Source organism: Balaenoptera ricei, chromosome 7 (genome assembly GCF_028023285.1).
Source record: "Balaenoptera ricei isolate mBalRic1 chromosome 7, mBalRic1.hap2, whole genome shotgun sequence".
Lineage (NCBI taxonomy): Eukaryota > Metazoa > Chordata > Mammalia > Artiodactyla > Balaenopteridae > Balaenoptera > Balaenoptera ricei.
This window is the reverse complement of record NC_082645.1, coordinates 49,794,506-49,821,254: the sequence shown is the minus strand read 5'-3', so window position 1 is coordinate 49,821,254 and position 26,749 is coordinate 49,794,506. Positions and strand designations below refer to the sequence as shown.

The window sequence follows — 26,749 nt, the reverse complement described above, 5'->3', positions numbered from 1 at the left end:
GAGAGCAGAACCAGAAGGGTAGGAGGCCAGCCCCTGACCTTCTCTAAATTTGCTTTCTTCTGTTTGGTTTACAAAAGACCCTGAACTCTGTGACCGCAAGCAAAGTCTCTTAATCTCTGTGACTCCCAATCCCCTTATCCTACATTGGAGTCATAACCAGTTTTCTTCCCTACTTTTGGAAAGGGCTGTGATAGGGATGCAGTCTAAAAGCGTTTTCAGCTAAAACTTGTGCAAAACTGGTAAATATCAAGCGGTCAATAACCTAGGTAGATAAATGGTTGCTAAAAGGTGGTCTTTAAATCACTTATTGTTTCTGTTTTGCAGAGTTTAAAAAAAATTTTTTTTGTAAGCTTAGTGACTTGTGTTAAGGTTGTTATAAGTACTCAGAATCTCTACAGGGAATTGAAGGTGTTTGTGTAGCCTTATGCCTCTTGGATGTAATTGTCATTTGAACCTTAAATTATCTTTACTTTCATGTGCCCAGTTAGTAATCATTTGATTACATGATTACACAGAGTGAAGATTAACTGAGGGAGAGAGGTGGTCCAAGCCATTTGTTTCTTCTAGATAAGTATCTTTCAGCTTGTTCAATACATAAAATAGAAACTTGCAACATTTAAAATATTTTAAAGTGCTGCACAGATACTTCAGTTTTCTAAAACTTTTAAGAGCCTTTTTAGTCCTCAGCAGAAATCACAAGAAAGTAGTATTAGAGAAAATGTGAAATTTTTAAAGTAAATACATAGGAAAGTAAAATTTTGGAATTTGCCACATGTAAATGGGGAAATGTCTCAGATACCTCAAGTATGTTATGTGCATTCCCCAAAGACCTAGTAATTTTTAAGAGTTATTTTTCAAAGGTTTTTCTTCTCCGTTTTTAGAAGACAAACATAGATAGCGGTGCTTTGCATTGTGGTCTGGTCACTGTGAAAGGGTGTAGGTAGTACCTATATTTAAACTCTGCTGCCCCTTTGTTTCTGATAGCAGTGCCCTCAATTTTAATAATCTGAATTTTTTTCCTTCTTCTCCCAACTTCTGTTGTACGTTAAGGAATTTGAACACATTTTTCATACAAACCCTCATAAAAGTAATGCTTAATTCCTGATTCATTGTTTTATATTTTTGTATTGCCTATTTCTTGCACACACGTGCCTGCACACACATTAGTGAGTACACCGTATAACTATTATTACAGCATTCGAAGAGGTCTTAATAAATGTATTTATAAACAGTTGGCAAAATCTTAGGTAAAAAAGACCTGTTTTAAATATCACATTTAAAATATTTAAATAACACATCAAGCGTGTTAGAGATATATACACATACGCACCCTTCTGTGGTGATCTAGAGCTATGCAGAACTGCCTGCAAAAGCAAAATGAATAGATATGATCCAGGCAGCTTTCCCACCGTGATTAGTTCATAAAGGCTATGTTGATCTTAGTACTTTCCATTAACACTTCTGTAGCCTTGCCTTTGGGTTTGTATTTGACCACAGACATGGTGTTACTAGGCGAAACTATTTTTATAGAGCTCACATTCCATTTTTTTGGTCCCAAGATCATCAGGTAAGTACCTGATTCCTCAAAGCTAAACATCAAACTGTAATCCAAAGATTCAAATGAGAGGCCTAGCTGTTCCCCCTTTTTAGTTTAGTTTGTGTTTAGAATTCTCGTTTCCTGTCCCCTAGTAAAGAGCATTTTGTACTTGAAAGTTTGCAGATGTTTGATAAGTGTGTGTGTTCTCTGGACTTAGACATTAATAAAGGTTCCTCAGTTATAACTTCTTTTTTTCTCTTTTTTTTCCTTAGATACGGGAAAATTGTTTCCACGAAGGCAATTTTGGATAAGACAACGAACAAATGCAAAGGTATGTTTCCTTGGCTGATGATTTGCTAAATCAGAGCTTTAGAAAAATAATGGAATTTTAGACTTGATCTTTGGTTTCAAAACTACCTCCGTTTATTAAAATCCAAATCTTACATGTCACCCAGTTTCTGTCTTGCACAATGTCAGCATATTGCTTGTGTTTGTCCCTGGTTGAGTTTTGGCTGGAAACCCAACAGCAGCTAGCCCTTTGCCAGAATCCCAGATTTGACGCCAGTAGAGTTAACATGCAAAATACCGGCTGGCATTTATCCCCTGCTCTTAAAAGGGGAGTAGAGTTAGAAAATAGCTTTTCTTTCCTGAGCCTGAGGAGATTAGAGCTGCTTACTGAAGACCATTGGACTGCACTAAAGAACTGAAAAGATTACATATTGTGCAAATTGGCTCTATTAATTAGAATAGAGTAGTTTTAAGCAGTACTTAATTACATGTTTCAATACTCCCAATTGTTCTCTGCTGAATGCCTGTTGACAATATTGGCAGCGGGGAGGAGAGAACCATTTTCACTGACCGAATTGTAATAGGGAGGGGAGGTCATACGCCCCTTTGAAATATGCTGCTGCATTAATTTGATGCACTGACCTTCGGTTTTCCGTGTAATTAGGATGAGCTCATCCGGCTCCATGAGCTGGAAGAGGAGGCGTCTAGAGTAGGCAGCACTGATGCTCTGTGGTTCTGACTTTTAATGATCCAGCATCTTAACAATAGGCATGTGATTTCTAGGAAAGGGGAAGAATGGAGTCAGCTGACTTTGAGTCTAACGACTGACCCTGTGAATTGAAATAAGGTTGACAGGAATAGGCAGAGAAGGCAAATCTCCTCATTAATTAGACCCCAGTTTTTCAAGTAGTGGTGACGGCTGTGGCTTAGCACAATCTGAAAAAGGCAGAGAACATAAATGAAGCCTCTGGATGGTATGGTAGGGCCTCACCGTAGAAGCCAGCCGTTTCCTTTAATCTAGACTTGAAGTGATTCATTGTATTTCTGTCTCTTCTTCGAAGCTCCTGAATTTAAAGGAGCTATTGTGGCAAATATCTAAGCCCATGTTTAGTCAACATGGCACATTCAGGCAGTTTTGCCTTAGGATGATGAATAGAGCAATGCTTTACGTAGAGTGGTACTCAATTAATATTTTAAGTGAATTAAACTGGAGAGAGTCAAATTGTAGACTGAAATGTCTACCCGGTTACCAGATTAGTCTTGTTTACCATATTTTAAAATGATTTGGGTGAGCAGGGACACAGAAAAAAACCTTTCGGTTTTATAACAAAAAAAACCCAGACTCTTGCAGGTATAAAACAGGAAGCTGATCTCAGCATTTGTTTCAAACCAAGAGAGAAATCACAGTAGACAAGTCATTTTATAACCTTACCCTACCTTTCTTCCTCCTCACCTCCCCAACCCCCTTACCCCCCAAAAAGAAGTCTTCGCAGCAGATCCGTGTGTTAAAAAGCACAGCTGCCCTAGTTAAGTGAGGGAGAGGACCCAGAGGCCTCCCTGGGTGAATTCTCTGCCACACCTACACACTGGACACACTACTGTTACACACTCTTTTCCAGCAAGACCCTATTGCCTAGAAACCAAAACTCCACAAAATGCTTAGCATGATCTGGAAAAGGTACAAGTAAAAAAATACTAAAGCTAAACCTAACATCATAATACAAACCCATGATATTTGGGAAGGGTCCAAAGATAAGTGGAGAGATTTCTGGGGCTTCTAAATAAGCATAAGAATAATTCAGCACTGGTTTTCGATATATGTCTCCTGGAGACGTTCTCCTAAATTGAATCTCAGGAGAGACTGCCTTATGTTGGTGGGGGTGGGGGGCGGGGGGGGGGCGATGATAGAAACCTTCTGAGTCTCTTTGTGTCACACAGGCCTCTCAGGAAGAAATAGTAACAGATATCTGGGGTGTGGGTGAGTGAGTGAGGCGGAGAGAGTACGCAAGAACGGGTTTATAAAACTCCGGGAGGGAGAATGAAAGAGCTCCTGAAAAATAGTAATTTTAGGACAAATGAGAAAAAGATAACACAGCATAGCTCATAATAAAGACAGATAACATGTCAGCCATGTTATAGATAACTTGAGAAGGTGGGTAGGTGGATGGATGGATGAATATAGGTAATGCTTAAGAGGTTATTAGTATAAATGGAAAGTGCTTGTGTTGTATACTAATTTTTTGAGAGTTGAACAGATCAAAGAATTTTATACCTGGAAATTAGAGACCTTATAGGTCATAGAACATTTTTTGTCACAAAACATATTTTGAAGCCTCTCTCCAGAAGACAAAATTAAGCTGAAGGAAATATTGCTCTGAATAACATGTTATCGTAGTTATTAAATTTAAAAATTCACTATTCAGTTGCTCTACCTTTCAATTTTTGTCAGTTTTTAGCCAACAAAAGGTATTTAAATGCTTTTCAGCACTGGAATATATGGTAGTTCAGGACCAAAAAAAAAAAGCTTACAAAGGATTGATTGTGACACCGACTGGTTAATTATCAATGTTTACAGAGTTGCATATAAGACCAGAAAACACACACACAGACACACACACACACACACACACACACAGACGTAAAATGGGTGAGGATAAGTCAGACCAAAGGGAAAATAGGGGTAAGAGCAGGAAACTTCATGTTACTATAGAAATAGCCCTGTATTTCTTAGTTGCCAAAGCAAAAATAAACATACCTATTCCCATGATTCAGTAATCGCAATGTAGAAGAAAATCCAAGAAGCAGGAATACCATAACTGTTCCTGGTCCTGAGACCTGAGAAGAATCCTCTTGGGGGTCCAGTGAGAGGATGCTGTGTTACTTAGTTTATCCCACCTTCAGAAATATCTATACATATTTATATAATGAAACCCATGTAACCTGTGAAACTCATTTATATACTCTTATATTTACTTGAAAGTAATATAATAGAGGAAGTGAAAGAGCACAGGTTGCATGCTTACCTGTTATATTTGTTTTTCAGCAAATATTTATGAAACAGCTATGTAGTAGACATCGGGCAAGGCCAGAAAAGGTTATAAACAGTTAACTAAAAATGCAACCATTATGGATTTTTCCTAATAAGGAAATAACAGATAAAATAATACTAATATTACCTGAATGAATAGCAATTTCAACTACATGAATATCAAGCTTGAGATCTTCTGTTTATTGTAATTTATTGACAACAGCAAAATCAAGGAGAGTGTCTTAAATATCCATCAGCAGAAGTTACATCATTTCAGTGTAGTTGGGTGTTCATTTATGACCTGCTTAAATTGTGTTTGGTAGTAAAATATGTATGAGAGTGAGAGAGTGAGTATGTGTGTGCCTGTGTGTACCTTCATAACGGGTTGCATGTTAGCATTAACAACAGATTTCTAAAAAGGAATCCAAAATACGTTTAACCTGACTTCTAACCTGGCTGTTGAGTAGTGTTCTCTGCTTTTACTTGGGTCAACCTCTTGTTTTTCTTTCCAACCTGACTATTTCTCCACTCACTGTCAAAATCAAATTAGGCCTTATTCCAACCCAATTCCAAGTAACCAAAGGAAGCAGCTGCTTGTTTCAGCTTTGACACTTCTCTCTCCTAAAACATCTATTTCTGTAATCTGTAGTCTAGTTCACTAGTGTTGTTACCAGGCAATATTTTTGGTATTAATACTGCACACTCACCTTTGGACTACTTCTGAAGTTTCTGTTTGATCTTGTTGATGCATATATTTGCCTATTTTGACACTAGTTTCTTCCTGTCTAAATTACTGTAGCTTTAGAATATCTGCAAATAAATGATAGGGCTGGCCCCTCTTCTATGCAACCTCCAAACAGGGCTTTTCTTTTTCAAAATATTCTTCCTCATTCAAAATTAATTTGATAATAGGTTTGAATTCCAAGGAAATCTCTGTTGGTGTTTTTGCCTGGTACCCTGATCTTTTAAACAGTGTGCTAAGTAGAATTGAACCTTTTCTCAGTAACTTAAGGGTTATCATAGTGACAAATCAGTGATTGCCTGATTTAATAGTGATGCTTATGGATCAGTGAAATCATGGAGCTGTTGCTCATCTGCTGCGTAAGGCCTGTTCTTTGTATAGTTTTCCTCTTTTCTTGATTGCTATTCATTTTCACTAATAATTAGCATATGGATACCATCCATATGATTATTTTGTAGCAGCCCTACCCTCAACCCGACCCTTTTTCCCCATCATTTCCTGCTTTTGATTTGTCATGGCCAAGCAGACTAGCTGACCAGCTTATTTAAAATGTTTGAAAAGCTGTGGATAAATGCGCTTTGAACCAGGACCTCTATTAGGAAGTTATTTACTTATTTGTTTTACTATGTTTTGTTTTTAGACTTTAGGACATGAACTGCTAAAACAGCTATTTTGGGTTTCTGGAGCCATTTCCCCCCCCCCCCCTTTATTTTTTTTGAAGAGATCATGAGCTGTATTTTAGATAAATAATGATATTTTTAACCAAGTTCTAACATTTAGATTATTTTATATTTGGGGTATCCAGTGGTTGTACTTAACTTATTTGAAAAATAAAATGTAGTCTACAGAATAAACATACACTTGTAAGCTCTGTAGGATAGCACCATCTTTCTTACCAAATTATTAAAAATGCTACTTCTCTGAAGTTGATTTTTTTTTCTTTTTTTTTTTTTAAATCTTGGTATAACTTAGATGTCTTTTTGTTTTCCCCCAGTAAGTACAGGACACCTGAGAAAAAGACGTGGAAAAGGAAAAAAATTGGTTTCTTTTTTTTCCTTTTTTTTTTGAACTTTGAAGGGCAACTTGCCTAGCCCGTGATAGATGGGGAAGGACAGCTCGGGGAGGATGTTGCATTGCGGCTGTAAAGCTTGAGACTGGTCAGGACGTCAGGGCTTTCATTTCTGTTGCCTGCATCAGAGACCAAATGGAGTCATCCTTTTCCTCGTTACCTAATCGTAAAATAATGGCTTAAACACTAAGTGTGTTTTGCATTTCAGGTTATGGTTTTGTCGACTTTGACAGTCCTGCAGCAGCTCAGAAGGCTGTGTCTGCCCTGAAGGCAAGTGGGGTTCAAGCTCAAATGGCAAAGGTGAGTTGAGAGCCGGTACTCACTGCTCTGGTCTCTGGCTTTGGTTCTGAAGCTAGATACGTGGCTTTTCCTGTCACCATTCAAGTTCTTCCTTCCATCCCAGAGAGCCACAGTTACCTGTGGACACTTGTCCCATGCCTTCGCATCCTCAATGGTAGCTATTTTGCCAAAGACTGTTCCTCATAATTTTATATGTGAAGAAGGATTTTATAACTGTATGAAATTTTACATAGCAGATTATGTAACCCCCTAAGTAAATGGAGAAATAGCACCAGATTTTCTCAGGTAAATGGGTACTTGTGGGCTTAAGCTCTGTACTATATTTTTTAAAATAATTTTAAAATGTCAATGCTTAAGGAATTAATACATTTTAGAAACACTTCAGGAGGTAATTGTGTATAGAATGTCATATTCTGAAAGAATAACAAATATAATCACATATGTATGCTTTGTACAAATATACTAGCAGTTTTAATGCAGTGTAAGCTACAGATACTATTTCCTCTGTGTAAAAGTCAGTGATTTTTAGACATTGGTTATTTATGGATTATAAATCTTCTCTTTAGTAGTTCTGCAGTGGCTTTATTCAGGACTTGTTTTGATGAACTCTTAATCACTGAAGTGGTATTTATGCTCCAGTCTTATTGCCTAAATGTAAACTTGGGTTATATCATACCTAGTGCCTACAGTACATTTATTAAGATACTCATACAATTATGTACATATTTTTTTGTGTGTGTGGTTTTTGAGTTGCTACGGAACATATTTTCAAGTTTGAAACTTGGCAGTTTGATATCTTGTATATTCTTTTCAAAAGATCGATAATTTTATATTATCTGGTGTCTTGAAGTACGGAAGAAAGTAATTTTGTGCTGTCCTTTGCTGCTTCTGAAGAGTAGCATGTGGTCATTCCCTGAGGGGTATTCACATTTCCATAAGGAAAGAAGATTTATGGAAGTTAAAGAACCCTGGTTGAGATAAGTTACCTGCTAAGACCTTAAAGCTCTTGAAGGACATATATGCAGCTACCAAGATAGAGATTTACCTTGATTAAAAGAATCAGCATGAATAAAGATTTCAGGAATTGATGAAAGGGATCACCTTTCTAAAGTAATCCTTGACTTTTAATATTTTTAGACCTTTGGATTGAGTTGGACTTATTTCAGATGTTTTTAAACTCCAGAGGAAGAAGCTAAAATAAACAAACGTAAATACTAAGCACCGTGATTTTTAGATTACTTGTCCATAATATACAGCAGTTTCCTGTGGTATTGTTGAAAGACGGTGATTATGAGGCTTGAAATATATTTAATTGTGAGTATGCAGTACCTATGTTGTATATGATTTACAGAATGTTTAATGTGCCTATGTAAACAATGGGTAACCATACATTTTCTAAGCAGGACTGTTAAGGCACAGTTGGAAAAGGGCTCTATTTTTCCCTCTGTTCTGTCCATTTCCTCTACTCTGTGAAGTTCCTGTTTCTTCCTCTCATGGATAAAATCTAGGGCAGGTCCCATGACTTTTCTGGCAACTCTCGTTATTTTGAAAAGTTCCGTCAGTTGCTTCTGTCATTTCAGGTCTTTCTGGTTAATTTTTTTCAGTAGGATGCCCCTTAATTTTTTTCATATCCAAATTTAAGGGAACATAATTGTCTTTCAGTACATTTTCAGCCTTTCTATATGTATTTACACCAATGTCAGTACAATATTTTAAACAAGATGTTTAAGGGGAAAATCTCAGGTTATATTCCAAATACAGTTTGTAAAATATCAGAATTGTGTAGAGGTTTTGAAAACTCTGCTGAGAGTCAGCAAAAAGGGTTGTGTGTCTTGGGTGCTGCTGGTGCTAAGAGAAATGACAACTTACAAAGCAGTTGTCTGCTAACAACCATATTGATAATTTGGTGATCAAGAAGTGATATTTTAAAAGTTTACATCCCAATATAACCATGTATTACGTGTATACAAACACACACACACACACACGTACAGATGTGTAACAAATGTATTTAGTTGTATTTTAGGAAATTGGGGGTTGTGATTAATGGTAATACATTATACTTTTCTTCTTACTTGAAATAATATGCAATAGGCTCCTGGTTAACATTTTGATGCTGAGTGTGTGATTTTTTTTTTTTAAGAGCACATTTCCAATGCTAAGTGTGTGATACCTATAATTGAAATGTCCAATCCTGTTTATTTGACAAAATTTTGAGTGCCGTATAATATTAAAACTTCTCCCTTCCCCCAGCTCTGGTCTGCTCTAGGTAATAAGCTTGTCCTGGGATGGGAGCATGGTTAGTTTCTTTCCTATTTCCCAAATTTGTGTTTTTCCCACTCTTCCATAGCTAGCTGTGGTTTCTAACCCCTCCAAGGTTGGAGCAGTGGCAAAGGATGGGAAAGTTTCTTGACCTGACAATTCTGTGATCTGGTGTTGATTTCTCTGGGCAGACAGAGAACTGATGCTTTCTTTAGTACAATGCTTTGCTCTTTCCCCTGTAGTGCCTTCAAACTAGAGAAGACGTGTCCTCAGGCTGTTAGCCTCAGCTCCTGAGAATCTAAGGGTCAGCCTTCAGCCCCTTTCTTCTAGGACCTTCTTATCCTTCAAGACAGCCTTCCTGGAAGGCTCTAACACAACCCTGGGCCAACTCTACCTGTGTGGCCCACATTGATCTGTTTGCCAGCTGTCTGTGGGAGACTAGTTACCTCCCAATTGCACTTATGGGCCCCTTCAACCAGCCTTTGCCTTTTAGATTCCTCAGGCTTAAGTCAGACATTGATTCCTTGTATCCACCAAGCTCGAAAGGTCACAGACCATGCCTCCTGAGGGGTCTGTTGAAGCCCCTCTTGCTGCACCGGCAGTGATGGGGGAGGCAGCCCGTGTGGTGGGACTCAGAACACATCAGCGGTTCTCTCCACATGCGTGTTCATTCCAGCCTCTCCGGTCCCTCCCAGGCAGACGAGAGGTGGGTGGTCAGCTGAGCCTCTCAAACCAGATCTCAGCCACTCCTTTGCAGACTCTGTGTAGGTGGTCTGGTTTCTCACTCTGGAACGTGGGCATGCCTGAAACCCATTTTTCGGTGACTTCTGCTGAAACAAAGTTAGAAAGAGGCCTATTTTAACAACCTGCTCCAGGTAATACAGAGGCCTTTTTTAGAGCAGCCCCATGAGCACTTACCTAGGCATCTTTTCAGTGCCGGTGATATTGAGTAGCATAATATATTAAATATATCCTGTTTGAAGAAGTCTTTACAATGCATTTAGTCAGAACCGGACTGGGCATAGATTGGCAGTGTATGTTGTGTCAACAGTGCACTTTGAATGCCAGCTTTCCCGTGGACTGGTAATGAGCACTGTTCAAAGACCTCCTTGGGTGGCTTGGACTGTAAATTGGCTAGGAAAAGTGATCCCTTCCTACATCATCTGTAGGGAGGGAACAATGCACGGGTTCAGAGATGCTGGCAGTGTGCCAACATTCTGCACGTTGTGAATTTCTTCGGGTCTCTGTAGGATGACTGAGTTTCCTGGACCCGATTTCTTTTTTATTATATCATTAAAGTTACAAAAGGTATTTTAAATGCTAGAGGGTCCATTGTTCTGTGCCACGGAACCATGGATTTGAGTATCGGGAGTTGACTTATCCCCTTTATGCTGTCTGGATAAAGGAGCATCTGGCATGTAACTTTTGTGGAGACAGTTTATAAAAGTTTAGGTCTGGCTCCCATGTTTGGGTGATAAGGGACCTATCACTTTCCACTTTCCTCTAGTGAATTAATCTGGACACTATAAAGTTTTGAAAATTCACATTGCCACATATTAAAGGCTTGCTTTCTTACATAATCAGAAGAAATTAAGGGACATTCCACTAGGCGAGTGTGGGGAGTGGGGGGAGAATATAATATTGTTTGACACTTTGACTACCTGAGTTGAGAAAGAACTCCACAAATATTCAAAACTGAATTATAAAGCTACAAGTGGAGAGCGTTGGGCAGCAATGGTTGTTTCTTATTCGTGTTTTAATTTCAGTGCCTTGCTTGGTACTTGGCCTATGGTAGATATTAAATGTTTGTTTTGTTGATGATCAAAGAAGCCAGTTAAGCAAGAGAAAAACTTCCCAGTTTGGGCAGATATGGAGAGATGAGAATGGGACATTTAAAAATTATATTTATTGAGTCCATTGAGTACCCTAATGAAATTTACCAAAGGTTTTCCAAAAGGCTCAAGGTTAAACTTGAGCCATTTATGTTAAACTTGGCATTTGTTTCAAATGTGTGCATTTTTCAAAATAAGAGACTCAGAATCTATGAAAAGAAGAAAAAAACCTCAGATAACGAGCTCAAAAGATATAAAACTCAAGTCAACAATGGTGATATCTGTTAATAGAGTGACTTCTGTAGGCCTTTCCGCAATACCTCTTAAGACCTGCTGGGGGTCAGCGGATCGCCCTGTGTTACTTGCCTAGCGGTATGCTCGCACTTTTTTCAGTAAATAGGCAGTCAAAGGAGCAGGAATTTAATCGCCCTTCCACACAGAGGTCTACCATGCTTCAAGCAGTTTGCATTCACATACCCATAAGCAGCTATCTGCTGGTTGGTGAACCTACTCAGTTCAAGAGAAAACAGATGTCTGGTCTTCCTGCCAGGTCCCTTTCTTGCATTTTAGGAACCATTCCACACGCATAGGGAGGTTTTTGTTAATTTCTTTCAGATGATGACTGAGTGCTTTACACCATGTGGGACCTCCAAGCCCCACTTTTCTACTCAAGTGAACATTAGTAGCCATTTATCCCTCTCATGGCCAATGTGGGATCCAAGTGTTCTACTTGTTAAAGAAGCCATTGAACACTTTCCATGCCTAGGGATATAAAGAGGCCTGTTGGCCCCATTTTTATGTCTGACCACCCATAATTTACAGAAAAATTGTTTTTTCAGACATAGCATTGTATGTAATAAAACAGAGTTATGGTTGTCCCTGATTTTAAAGGGGCGAAATTACCCTTATTCAAGAACCACTCTCACGTAGTACAAGTACTGTATGTTCCGTTTACTAGGAATGTATGGTGATTAGAATGCATGGACCCTTTGGTGATTAGATATTCTTGTGGCCATTGCTGCCAGCTTGGAGTTGCTTCTCTTTTTTCTTTTCTTTTTTTTTTTTACTTGCAACTTTGTATGCAATGTGTGCAAGATAAGTTGACCATTTGAAAAGAAGGATAAATAATGTTAGCCATTAGCCCTTTGGAGGTCATTCCAAAGGAAGAGAGCTAGTTGACTGTTTGCTATTGAAAACAAAAGCGTTAAAATCACAGGAAATACCTACCTGTATTTAGTCTGTCTTATCTCACTATTTATCATAGAGTGGGTTAGGAGCTCAATTTCCTGATTCTGATTTAGCACTTTTTATTATTTTTTTTCTTCATTGGTAAACATTCAAGTTGAATCAACATTTTAAAGAATAACATTTTTTTAAATTTATTTATTTTTAATTTATTTATTTTTGGCTGCACTGGGTCTTCATTGCTGCGTGCAGGCTTTCTCTAGTTGCGGCCAGCGGGGGCTACTCTTCATTGCGGTGCACGGGCTTCTCATTGTGGTGGCTTCTCTTGTTGTGGAGCATGGGCTCTAGGCACGGGGGCTTCAGTAGTTGTGGCACGTGGGCTCAGTAGTTGTGGCACACGGGCTTATTTGCTCTGCGGCATGTGGGATCTTCCCGGACCAGGGCTTGAACCCGTGTCCCCTGCATTGGCAGGCAGATTCTTAACCACTGTGCCACCAGGGAAGACCCAAGAATAACATTTTTATTAATAGTTTAATAGCAACTAAAACACAGATTTAGAAAGTACTTAGTTACCTACATTGTCAGCCCTTTTGAAACTACTTCACAGATGACAAAGTCTACGAACATTCTTAAATATTCTTAAATGTTAGTCATTTAGATTTTAATAATTGTAACTCAAAAGGAAAGCTCACAATATTTATGATACATGTTTCTTATGTAACATTTTTTATGCCACATCTTTGTCCAAGGCGTGTTTTAATGCGCTTTAATTAGGGAGTTCCCAGCTTTATTCTGAATCTGACTAAGCATGATTCCGAAATCTTTCTAATAAGATAGACTTGATCACATCACTCCCTTGCTTCTGTGCCTCCAGAAGCTCCAGATTTTTTAGGGCGTGGCTTTCTAGCTGCAGCACAGGGACGCGGCTCCTCCTTCCTCCTCCTCCCCCTCACCCAACAAAGTACAACACCTGAAATCACAGGATTATCTTCCTGCAGTATCAGTATGACTGGAAAGTATTAATTCAGAAATATTATTTCTATATGAAACAAACTCAAATAGTTAGGGAGTAGATTGCAACATTTACATGATATATATATATATATATATTTTTTTTAGATAAAATACAAGCCTTCAAGGAAATTTTGCAGCTCTGGCAAGGCTACTTTATCCTTTGCCCACACACTCTTCAGGATACATAGTCATTCTATTTCGTGCTAGCTTAAGTGGAAAAATTTAAGCGGTGATAACTGACAAAAAAGTCATACTCCTTGGATAGCTTTTCACAATCTGGTTTTCAGCCTCATGCCTTATGCTTGTTTCTCAAGTCTCAACTCAATGTCATGCCCTCTGTAAAGTGTTCCCTAATAAAGACAAACTCCCCTATCTGTCCTCCCATTGTGATTTGTATACATCTCTATTACAGCATTGATTACATGTGTTTTTATCTCCCCAACTCAACTATAAATGGCTAGAAGACAGGCCTGGCGTCACAATTATTGTATAAGAGGGTCTGGGATATACAGGATGCACTATAAATGTCATTGGGCTGTATTAGGCTACAGGACCCCTCAGTGTACCCACCTTCAGGGAGAAAGAACCCCATCTGTGTTCACCAACTAAGGACCAGACTTCCGCAGGAACAAATACAGTCTTGTGCACTCCAGGAAAGCTTCAGGGACTTGGGAGGTTAGAGCCAACATGAGATAGTTAATTGAGGAGCTGTGGATTAATTGGGTGAAGTCAGGGAAGGTAGTGAATGAAGTGGAAAAAAGGAATTAAGATTTTAGCTTGCAGGCCACCTGAGAAGAATTTGAAAAATTTAATACCAAAGACCATTTTGTTTTTCCCTTTATTTTGAAGCATTTTATCTATTACTGTCATGCATTTATTAAATCGCTTTACAATTTTTATACATTAAAGATATGCTTTATGTAATTTTCAGTGAGAGGTTTTGCCCAGCATAAGGTAACCAGTGGTACCACACTGACTTTATCTACTTTCAGACAGAAGCAAAGGTAGTTGCCATTTTTGTTTAGTCTGTCAAGGGTTAATGAAGTTAAGTTTCTGGCTTGCTATTGAGCACTTGAAAATTTTTAATTTTTTTCTTGGACACAACTGCACTGACACACCCCTGAGAGTCTGGGCCACCCAGGTTGGGAGTTTCTGCTCCATACCTTTGGGACTGGCCTGATAACATGCTGCCTTCTGTCAGAACCAGGAAGTCATAGGGACAGTACTTTCTGCCCATAGTTTCTCAGTCTTTGGTAACTTTAATTCTTGGGACTACCAGGGTATTTGCCATTCCCTAGGATACCAGATTGTTGTTTTAAATCTTAAAGGTCAGTTACTTTTACTTGCAGATTATCTGAAAGGAAAGGTTTTATTTCAGGTTTAATTCATGCCAGGATACATTTGAAAGAGATTTTGTACAAATATGCGTATGTTTCACATATATTTTTAAAGTACTGTGCATTTTGGAAATTTAAGTATAATGAGTGTGCTGTTCTGTTGCCTAAGGCTAAGACATCAATTAATGACTTTGCTAATAGTGCTTGTTAAAGAAAAATCATAAACTTGCATAGTTCAATATGTAAAGATACAATTGGTAGTAAGATCAAAAGAAAGCCTGTTTTAAAGTTAAGATCATCCTAATCTCACAATTGCCGAGATGAGTTTTTACTTGGTCAGAAAATATTCCAGATATCATATAAGCTTATTTCCTGATGATTTAACACCAGACTCAGTAAATATACATAGCAGTTACTGGTTCTCAGAAAACTCTATTGCTATCTTTGGTTTCAGCTGATTTTACCTCAGCAGTGGAAAGGTGGGTGGGAAATGATCTAATTGCTGCTTCTCGAACTTTCATATGCATTTGTACTGCCTGGAGATCTTATTAAAATGCAGTTTCTGATTCTGTAGGTCTGGGATGGGGCCTGGAATTCTACATTTCTAGTAAGCTTGCAGGTAATTCCATCACTGCTGGCCCCTGGATCACTCTTAGAGTAGCAAAGATTTAGCAAAACTCCCTTCCCCCATCTACACTTGAGTTCAGCTTTATCCAGATTCTAAAATTTGTTCCGCCTTGAGTCTGTCATTTTGTATGACTTTGTGGGGTTTTGTTTTTGTTAATTTAGGAGCTCTCTATTTCCCGTTGGTGATCACAACTCAGAGGTAGTAAGGACTCTGCTGTAGAGCAAAAGAAGGGAATTTGGGCAAAATCCCACTGGACTTTAGTTGACTTAGTCCAGAATCCGTCGTGTGTTTCTGGATTGAATTATTAGCAGTAACAGCCATTTGTGCAATAAATGGAGCCCAAAATGGGCTCCCAAAAATAGTAGTGGAGGAGAGGTTAGTTATTTTGTAGAACACTGCAAACAGCCGACGGTTGTGCTTCCATGAGGGCATGCTCTCCAACTCAGCGACGCCTGCCAGCACTTCTGCTTCCAAACCTGCCAAGAATGGTTTGGTGGGATCGTGTCTGACCTGCACAGATTGTCCAAGCTTCAGACACTGTTTTCAAGTGTTCATGGTGACTCGGGTGTTCTGTAGTTCCCGTGATCTCGCTTGCTAGTACTTTCAAAGGACCTGAGCTAAGAGAGTGGCCAAGTAAAAGTGTGTTAACATACATATCTCACCTTCTGCTGGAAATTAATAGACAGTTCTCTGTTCGGTTTTAGCAACAGGAACAAGATCCTACCAACTTGTATATTTCTAATTTGCCACTGTCCATGGATGAGCAAGAACTTGAAAATATGCTAAAACCATTTGGACAAGTTATTTCTACAAGGATACTACGCGATTCCAGTGGGACAAGTCGTGGTGTTGGCTTTGCTAGGTAAGCACGCTGCCCTGTCTTCTTGTCAACAGCAGTAGCTCTGCTGTGTTTCCTGGAAAATAAAAATTGAGCAAGAAGAGAGAATTTAAGCCAGGGTTATAGGAGCCAGTTGTACCGTGAACTTAAATTATGCATAAAAAATAGTTTGCATTTTTCCAAATCTTTTGGAAGCTCATTAGGATTCTTGAACCTGAGGACACTAAATATTTGGTGACGTAGGGCAAGGAAATACCACATGAGCAATAGTTCTGCAAGTATGTTTCCTTAATAATTTGACTAATTAGATCAAGAGGCCTAAACTTCTTAAAAATAACAATCTCAGGCTCCTAAATTTCGTAAATAAATTGGTATTTTTGTCGCATTAGATGGAACTTTGGTTCATCATCAGTGTGGTCAGTGAATTAGATTTTTAAGTGAAATATTTCAAACACTCAGAAAAGTACAACAGACACCTGTCTAACCACCAAGTGTTACACAAGTTGTAACGTTTTACAGTTTTTGCCTAGATTTTTTTTTTTTTTAAGAAGTAAAATGTTGCAGATATCTAAAGTACCCTCATTCCTTCCATCTTATTTTTATCCCTTCCTCCCCAGAAAGGATACTTCCATGTAATGGTTAGTTTGCTTCCTTTAAAAACCTTAAACAAAAGAAGCTTTGGTTTTTGACGTAGTTGCAATCTGAAAGCCTGCGTACAAAAACTGATTTTACATCATTTAGCAACCTATTAATACTGTGCAGTAACCGAAAATGTCTACATGTCTTAAAGTATTGACTTTGATTTTGGAGGGGAAATTGCTGACGTTTTACTTTCCTATACATTATCCTATTTGATGACAATCGCATCTACCACAGGCCTGTGAGATCAAGAAAGCAAGCACTTTTCACTCTTTCATATATAGGAAAATTGAGTTAAAGAAAGGACTTTTCCATTGTCACAGGGCTGCCAAGCGATGAAGCAAGGTCTAGTACTTGGTTCTTCTGGCTTTCAGTCCATTACTCTTTCTGTTAGGCCAGATGATTTTATAATAAAACTAAGATATTCTACAGGTGGAAAGTCACCAAGGCCAGCATCCCCAGTGTGCACATCATGGGTTAAAAGGACCCAGGTGAAACAGTGAAAGGCCCAGCGCCATCAGAAAATCGTCCCTCTGTGGGTGTTCTTCTGAAAGCAGATCAAGGACTTTCATTTCTGTATCCAAAGATAGAACCCAATTAAATTCTATTGCTTTTAAAAACTATTAAAAACCACCCATTAAAACCAAGGTGCAACTCTTCTGGGTAGTCCAGGAGCGTAGTGCATTTTGAGCAGATTATTCAGTGTTTTTTCCATTAAAGAAAAATAAATCAAAATGATTTAATGCCCCTGAAAGGTTTCTCAGGTGTTCTTAGCCACCTGCAGATGTAGAATAAGTTATTAGGCTCTATCCTTTAATTCCTCCTCTAAAGCCAAGATGACAAAGAAGGTACATAATTGACTTCACTAATTTAATTTTAAACTTCAAGCTAATGAGAAAAACCTGTAAGACACATCCTCTGATTAACACCAGTTCTTATCATGACTTTTGAGTCTGTCATTTTTTTGAATATGTAAAAGGAAAGACCATCTTTAAAATGACCAATATCCCAGCAGCACTAAATACACTAGTATTTTAAACTGGTATTTTTATTTTTAATTCACTATCATGACTAACAAAGCTATTGTGTATTGATTATCAGTTTTTCTACAAGTGGGAAAAAATTATACATTTCCTATGCTTGATATTAAACACTCTTTGTATAATTTATTTCTTTTATGGTTCTGAATGTACTGTGTGGTTAACAAGTTTTTATTTTACTCTGGAAGCACACAAACAACAGTTAAATAAAAGATAGAATAAACCCACTTTTTCCTATCATTCACATTTTTGTTAGTTTTCATTTGTATCCAATAAACCTATAGGGTTGTATTCATGTGTACAGAACAAAATGAAAACTAAGATATCTCTGATTATTTACGTGTTTTATTTTTATGTATAAATAGGATGGAATCAACAGAAAAGTGCGAAGCCGTTATTGGTCATTTTAATGGAAAATTCATTAAGACACCACCCGGAGTTTCTGGTATGTTGTTTGTCTAAAATTGTATCAGTAGTCTTTTGTTGTAGGATGTGGTGACTCTTATATCAAGAACAAAAAACTCCTCATTTAGCTCTTTAAAATTTATTTCTTTGGATCTACAAATAAGACTTCAAAATTCACTTCTCCCAGCTGTTTAAATATGAATGGAAGCATAAAGAAACAAACTTATGGTTACGGGGTGGGAGGGGGCATAAATTGGGAGACTGGGACTGACATATACACACTACTATATATAAAATAGATAACTAGTAAGGACGTACTGTATAGCACAGGGAACTCTTCTCAATACCCTGTAATGACCTATATGGGAAAAGAATCTAAAAAAGAGTGGATATATGTATATGTATAACTGATACAATTTTCTGTACAGCAGACACTAACACAGCATTGTAAAGCAACTATACTCTAATAAAAAATTCTTTTAAAATTCAAAAAAAAATGAAATGTAAGCTTAGGGAAAAAAGCATATATATATATATATATGAATGGAAGCAGACCCAGTGGTAAGGAGGTGTGTGACTTACAGAGCATTCAGAAGCCGCTCCTTCTTGGATGAGGAAGCCATCCTCTAACTCACCTCATCACCATCCTCAATAAATATTCTGTCCGTCCTGTCCGTTGAGGACTGTGGTACTTTCCACCCTAGCTCCCGCCTTCGTTCTGGAAGATGTCAGCGTGTGTTACCCCTCCCCCTTACAGTGCCGGGACTCAACTTCTGTGGCCCCTCCATCCACTCCTCTGTGGCCACTTCCTCCCATTGCTCTGCCCCGTGTTGTCTTGGCCGAGAAAACACTGCACCTCAGGAGCTTTTCATTCCAACGTTACACCCCTCTAACTCCCACTAAACCTGGCCTGAAATACAGTGAGCTCCAGCTTGATCAGACCCTCAGCACCACTGCTCCTCACTCAGCCTCTCACCCTTTCCTAAATAGCAATTCTCAGTTTTCACCAGCCTGCTCAGCCCTCTCCCTAAACTGCTCCCACGCCCCAATCCTAAGGACATGACTTCACTTCCCTTTAATCAGGCTGTCCTGTCTTGCCCTTTCAACACCTTCCTCTGCTGCCATTGGGTTACTGTCTGCATAGCGCCCTGAGGACACCCACCTGTACGGCAGCATTTAACATGTTTACACGTGTCAGTGCACTAAACTAAGCTCCTCGAAGGCAGAGACTGTTTTCTCATCTTTCTGTTTTCATGCCTAGCTCAGTACTTGAACCATACTAAGCACCAGTAACTGTTTGTTGGTTTTGCATAAATTTCACTTCACTATTCGCCAAGACAACACTACCTATTTACAAGCTAGCGTGCAAGCGGCTGACCACAAACTAGAAGACGTTTCCATTTGTGCATGTGTAACTAGTGTTCAGTATTTATTCTTCTGTAGCTCCAAGGTTCCATCTTTAACTGGATGGCTGATGATTATGATTAGGGATCCACTTTACTTTTCTGTATCCAGGTGAGTCTCACTTCATAGAAAATCTATTTATAAGTGTGTGCAATACCACAGACTAACTGCATCCTTTAATACCAAAATCTGACAGCATACAGTTTGCATGGCTGTATGTGAGCTTGAGCTAAAGCATAAAGTACAAGGCCTAGAAGTACGCTCTTCCAAGGAACTCAGCCTTGTGAAAGAGCTTCCTTTTCTGTTTTTTAGGTCAGTTTTGTTTTTCCATCCACAACACTTGAGTTGAAAGAAAAAAAAAAGAAACGAGAGGGGAATGTTTTTACCTTCCAACCAAGTAAAGACAAGGGAGAAATTTCATACGTGGGAGGCTTCTGTCAACCTTGCCCTGCGGGGCCTTCCAAGGCCCCTGCACACAGCTGCCCCCTGTGTTCTCCTCGTTTTCCATGCCATCCTCAGCATAGGCAGAACCCCAGAGTATTATATTAGTCCCTTTGAAGGGCTGCTCACCCACCCACCTGTGACCTCGTTACTTTCTCAGCTCATTCTTGCATGCAACAAGGAGATTTCGAGAAGGAAAAACACCCCAGCACACATTTGTTTCGATGTTGTATCAGTCTAAGATAAGATCTACCAGCTCCCTGAATGAAATAGATCTCAGGGTGTCACGAATTGAGGTTGGACAGTTTCCTTTTTTCTCCAAAGGACTTCATGGTTGTGTCATTTAACTGTTCTCTTTGAAGTAGGTTTGAAGACTCTTGGTCACACCCATTCTAGGAAGAAAAAGACCTTGTTTTCCAAACCACACGCAAATAATTGTAGGATTCTCTGCACCTTTGCAATGAATAGTTTCTTCCAAGTAGTGCTAAGTGTCAAAGCGAGCGTAAGAACCAGATGGGCTCCTTCTCCATGGAGAGCATCCGGGCAGGGAAGACAACTGTGCAATCAAGCTGTTCTCTTTATTCTGAACCAGGACTTAACTTTATGCCATTTTCTGATGTTTGATGATCTCTCACATGTTTTAGTCTTGGTTCCCAACTAGACTGCATGTTCTTAGCGGCAAGGGCTGTGTTTTATATTTTAATTTTGTGGTAGGCACCAAAAACCTGTGCATCACCCTATACCGGCAGAGGTCACCAAATGGTTTCCAAGAGCATTTTTCACATAGAGCTCATCACAAGAATCGTGGCTATTTTGATGGCCTTTTTGGATAGCTCTTGCCTTTAAGTGAGGTTGAGCTACTTTTTGGCAGGAGTTTGAAACGTACAATGCGGGATTGGGAAGCATGCTATTCCAGTGAACCCAACCTTTCCCCAAAACAAGTCTCCAGTGGACTCGAGAACCCACAACAGAATTTGAAACCACTTTCAGCTTCTCTGGATTGTTTTTTGTACACACAATACAAGAATTATCTTTGACTACCTGTCTGTTTATTAGATGCTGCTGTCTCCCTTCCAATTACCTGAATGGCTGCTGTCACATGGCTTTCCCCGTGGAATGCATATGATTATTTTCAGTAGAACCAGATGAAAAACAAAAATATTGTCAGGCAAGGGTAAATTGAATGCGCCTCCACTTTAATGTTTAAATAATGTAGGCTCATTGCTAGGCAGACATAACATTTCATAAATACAGTCAGAGGATGGTTTATTTAGTGATGCAAGTTGTTTAGCTGGCATAAGCAGAATTATCCAGGATGGTTTGTGTCAGAGTACTCCGATTCTTGCACGACTGGCGATTTGCCTGTGACACTGGAGCCAAGTATAGGAAAGGAACCTACATTAGACACAGTCCCCAAAAGACACTTTCTTTTGAGGACCAAAAAGAAAACGCATCGCGTGAACAGTGCGATGAACAGTAAACTGAATGTAAACTCATCACATGACACTCTTAAGAAAGTCTCTAGATGGCAAAGCAGAGAGGTCAGCTGTGCACGTGAGTTGTCACTTCTCAGATGCCACCCATCCATCTGCCAACACACTCTTTTCATACCAGGGTGATGTGGCTGGGTTCCCCCATGCCTGGCATACCCCACCCTGGCCTGGGGCCTGGTACATAATGTAGTATATGTTTAGAGTTCCATAAAGATCCACTATACCACATCACAGTTTTTTATACAATCTGCTTTCTGAAATCACTTTTTAAAAATCTTGTGCTTTTGTGTCTGATGTTACCACATTTTCAAAAAGGCTTTATCTTATGGCAGATTCTTCAAGTGTACATTATAGTTTGTGATAAAAAAGTTGCTCAGAAGGCCGTTCCTTCTGTCCTTCCCCCCCAACTCAGTCTCTCATTTTTCCCTGAAAATGTTGAAATATTGTCCTCTGTTTGGATTTACCTTGATTTCGAGTGCTAGCTGGTTTGCAATTAGTCAGATTTGCTTGGAAGGACCCCAACAAGGGTAAAAGAAGCAATGACTTCTTTGTGAGACAATCTAGGTGAATTCCACAGAGGTTTAAAATAAGTACGTCCCATTTGCTTGATAAAAATTCCATTATGGAGAAATAGGATGGTGGTGGTTTCCCGCACAGTGAACATTAGAAACAGAGATGGGTAGAACTGATGTCCAAATTAGGAGACGTGCCCAAGGCAAAAACACTGTCACTCATGACCATGATTCAGGGATTTGTCTGAAAAATATTCTTCCAGTACCTTCCTGGAAGAGAGTACAGTCTCCAAGAAGACTAATGCACATGGCATGTTAGCTGGAACTCTCCTAGGGCTGCTTGCCCTGCACCCGTTGTTTCTGCCTCTGTGGGAGACGCGCACGACACACACACCCCGTGGACAAAGGCCACGTGTATATTCAGTGCTGCAGGAAGCAGTACGGTCACATCTCTCTTTCTGGACCTCTCCATGGCGTGAATGGAGTCTGTCCTTGTGTGCTAAGGGCAGAGAGTTTTTTAAAAAAAGAAGTGTCTTTTCACTGGATATGTGAGCGCTTGTGAGATGCCCAGTATTGTGCGGGCATCATTCTGCCACATCGCCCAAAGCTTTGCATGTGTCGTGGAGGAGCTCCAGTGAAGTGCATATGTGACTGCTGGCCTACTCCATCCAAAGACCTCAGCTTGTTTTACATCTCCTTTCTGTGTTACTTTGACTTTTCAGATTGGGTACGTGCCCAGCAGGGCTTGAAAACTGCTCTTACATTCTGGAACGTTCTGTGTATAGGTAAAATTATTAGGGCCTTGTCCTATGCCAGGAGGCAGAAAAGGTAATGTTCAGGGGAAAAGTTACAAACCTAGTAAAAAGCCTGGAAATCTTATAAGGGTTTTTTTGGTTTTTTGTTTTTTTTCCACACTGTATTTTATTTTTACAAGAGATAAATGGACTGACACCAAGCATCTTACAAGGGTTTTTATTGCCCGTTTCATTTCCCAAATGTTTGGCTTAAGCATTATTAACTCTGTTAAAAACAGAAACGTTTGGCAACTCTAGGACAAAAGAAATACTTGAAGACATGTGGAATGTTCCTGGTACCTTTAGGACAATGTGATCATACCTTTGGGATCGTGATGTGTTCATGTCTCTCTCACCCAGTATGTACAGTAGAGCAGAGTCTGAATGCATGTGTTGTTGAGATGTTCCCTCCAAGGGCTGGAATCTTACGAGTAAATCATTGCCATGAAAGCAAAAGTGCTGGAACCATCCTGGGAGGCCAGTGGGGTGAGGGCTGTCTTGCAGATCCAAAACTCCAACTCATTCTCTACCAAGGAGGGAAGTCTGGTTTTTAAAAAGTGACGAGGGACCTCAACTAGAAGTGTGCCAGTGTTTGTTTTAGCTGAAGATCCTTTGAGTGCCGTGCCAGGCTTAGGAGGAGGCTACCTTCAGGCAGCTGTTACCACCATGGATCACACCCAGCCTACAGCAGACCCCCTCCAATCAGCTTTACACCTTTCCACTATCAGGTTCTGCCAGAGAGGAACAATAAATAGTGGAGTAAGATTTTATAAAAGCATAAGGATCTTGGGTGGAAGATGTAGGTGTTACTATGAAAACAGTTTTCTAAAAGGCATTTGCCAGTAACTTCATCCTTAACTACAGCTTGAACATTTCTTTATTCTATGTGAAGCCAAGGCAGCAACTATAGCCAGCTCTTAAATATCACAGAATCAAATTCCAGGGAAAACAGGCCAGTCCCTAAAAATGTTTATAACTTCTGAACCAGAAGTTCCTCTCCCGAGAATTTATCTTGATAAGTCAAAGGTAAGAGGAGGAGCCATAGCTCAAAATTTGAGCTCCTCCTGTTGTCATAGTGATAAAATAATAGTAACTAATATTCATTGAACTGTTCTATGCACTTTATGTATGTTAATTGTAACAATCTTTTGTACAATCTTAAGTACTCTTATTATCCCCATTTCACAGATTATGAAACCAGAGACGTGCCTGGAGTCACTAGCTAGTAAATGGCAAAACCAAATTTCAAACCCAGGGAGACTAATCTAGAGCCAGTATTCTAACCACCGTAGAATCTGACCACCAATATCGCGTGGGCCCTGGAATCAAAGAGATAAAAAAGATAACACACACAGATGTTCATACGATGTTAGTTATATTGGCACTGGAATCAAAGAGATAAAAAAGATAACACACACAGATGTTCATACAGTGTTATAAGAACAAAGAAACTATACATGATCCCTTTTCAAATAGAACATTATGTAACCATTAAAGAAAAGAAAAAATTCTATAACAAGGTAGAGAAAGGTCCACAATGTAAATGGTAGAAGAAAAGGCCCTATCATTGCAAAAATGAAAAATAAATATAGACCTAGAAGAGTAGTAAATATAGAATATTAAAATATTTATGTTGGAGTGATGGGGAAGTGTTGCGTTTTTGTTTTCTATTTAACCTGGCTTGAATGTTGTTTAACCATTATTTTACTGATAAGTAAAGCTGAGTGGGAGATGGAACTACTCTATCAGGGTCAGGAAAGGAGGAGAGACAGACCCTAACAGAGCAGGCGTGGGAGTGTAGGCATCTGCAGAGAGAAGCCGGAGCTCTGCCCTGTGGTAAGAGGACCGCAGGGTTTGGTTAGAAACAAATAGGGGGCTGAAACAGGAAATGATGTCGTGCACACAAAGAAGGGATAGTATTTATTGGATCCTTAGGTTGAGATTTTTAAAAGAGCCCTGGATAGTTTCTTGCATGTCATTTAGTTGAGGAGTCTTGAAAGTAGCCAACAGTTTCAGGAAGAAAGCTAATTATGGCTGCTGAGTGGACTACTTTTCTACAGCGGATAGAAGAGCTTCTATCAAGGGCAGTTTATGTCTTAGAGACTGTTGATTGGGATAAAATACTGCATAGCTAGAAGAATGGGAGTTTGGGAGTAGCGGTTTCTCCAGCTGTTAGAACTTGGTGAGGAAAAGTTCCACTTTGTTACAAATACAGAGAACTCGTAGTCCTCTGAGCGGTTGGATCAGGTAAGTGGGGAGTATGTCTGGGAGGTCTAATCATGAACTGCAGTGCTTAGTCAAAGCAGGCATTCTAGAAGTGATGCTTCATGTGGGTGTCCGGGGCAGACAGTTGAGCGCAAGTTACTGTAGAGTTTGAGCTTCAGAAGATGGGTAGGGACACGACTTGGTAGAGATGTGCAGTGAGGCACCGTGGGCACCACCCCTATGGCTTAGGAGGGACTGTTAGTGCCACCCGTCAGGCATTGGTAAAAGATCGTCCCTGTCGAGGGGGGCACATTGGAGAATCCAGTAATGCAGTTACCTTAGGTGGCTCTTAAGAGATTCCCCCCCAAAATATCAGATCAGTGCTTGCATGTGGCTCTACCACAATAGTTAAGCTTCTGGAGGTACATGTTCTTGTTGGTTCTGATGAACAAGAAAATAACTTCTCTGTCTTGGCTAGTTAAGGACAAGAATCTGACCTGAGAGGTTTCACAAGACATCTGAGGCACACCCTTTACAAACCCCAAAGATCCTGATTCATTAAGGGAAATTCGGCCTAGAATACGTTGCATATTTGGCAGAATCAATCAATAAGGGGTGATGTTATGAAACATTGTATCATAAATGTTTTTGTTAGAACTCTTTGCAATTATTGTTTTGCTCAATAAGGTGAAGAGTTACTAATCTAGAAAATTACCATATAGAGGATATAGGTTGACGGTTAGAAACTAATTTTTTTTTAAGGTTAATATACCCAAGCTTACCTGTTGATCACAGTCATATTACAAGTATTCATGGCATGTCCTTTTCTGCGTGTCAGGCCTCCTCAATACCTCCCTTCCACAAAGAACAATCAAGGAGGCCACCTGAAGGATCTGTTCTGTAGGAAAAGCTGACATCACATAGCATCTCCCAGTCTTTAACCTGGAACCTGGGTATTAGGCTCCAAATGCAAACTGGAGACTATTCCCTGGTCGAGTAAGCCGCAGCATATGCCAGTCGAATTAGGAGCTCTCATTTTGTAACCATCTTGCACTCACTTAAAAATACGTGGGCCATGACACAGATCTGGGTATGTAAGTTTGGTTTTCGATTCAAAAATCTAACTGAAATCCTCTGACTCTTGCTCAATCTAATGGTAACATAAATGTCTTAAAGAAATCTTCACATAGTTGCTTTCCTAGCACACATGATACAATCTTTGTAATAAATAGGTTATCAAGAATGCTTAGGTATAAGCTGTGTCTCATGTCATCCAAGTTCAAGGAGCGGCAGCTGTGAAAGAAATACAGCTGTTCCTGTATCAGAAGTGTTTCACTTCTGCTTGGCATTTTTATTAAAAACAAACATTTCAGTAAACAGTGCTCTGTCCCATAAATGGCTAAATGGCCTTAAAAGATTGGGGATGCTCTCGTCCCCATTAGACTGCAAGAACTATGAAGTAAGACCCTGTTTTATTCACCACTGTATCCCTAGTTCTTCACACTATACCTGGCACATAGTAGGCACTCAGTAAAACTTTCAACTGCTAAACAGACCAGAGAAAACTGTAATAGAGGGAAGAAGCTGTTCGAATTTTATATTGCGTCACACACACAGAATACTGGGGTATTCCTGTTCCCCAGAAGCAAGGAACCAACAACTATCTAAAAACTGTGTCATTTCTACTGGTTATAATTCTTTAAAATGAGAAATTAATTTTCCTAAGATACGGGACACCTGCCAGTAGACAAACTGT

General features: G+C 39.4%; 1 protein-coding gene across 7 annotated transcripts in view; it reads left to right on the top strand.

The window, feature by feature from the left end:
* Window positions 1–26,749, top strand: part of RBMS1 (RNA binding motif single stranded interacting protein 1) — a 208,620-nt gene that overhangs the window by 164,845 nt on the left and 17,026 nt on the right. For all 7 annotated transcript variants that reach the window (XM_059927969.1, XM_059927974.1, XM_059927971.1 and 4 more), the window contains exons 3-6: window positions 1,810–1,868; window positions 6,873–6,964; window positions 15,927–16,084; window positions 18,105–18,184. In XM_059927969.1, coding sequence (XP_059783952.1) covers window positions 1,810–1,868; window positions 6,873–6,964; window positions 15,927–16,084; window positions 18,105–18,184 — 389 coding nt within the window. The remainder of the gene's footprint in view (window positions 1–1,809; window positions 1,869–6,872; window positions 6,965–15,926; window positions 16,085–18,104; window positions 18,185–26,749) is intronic.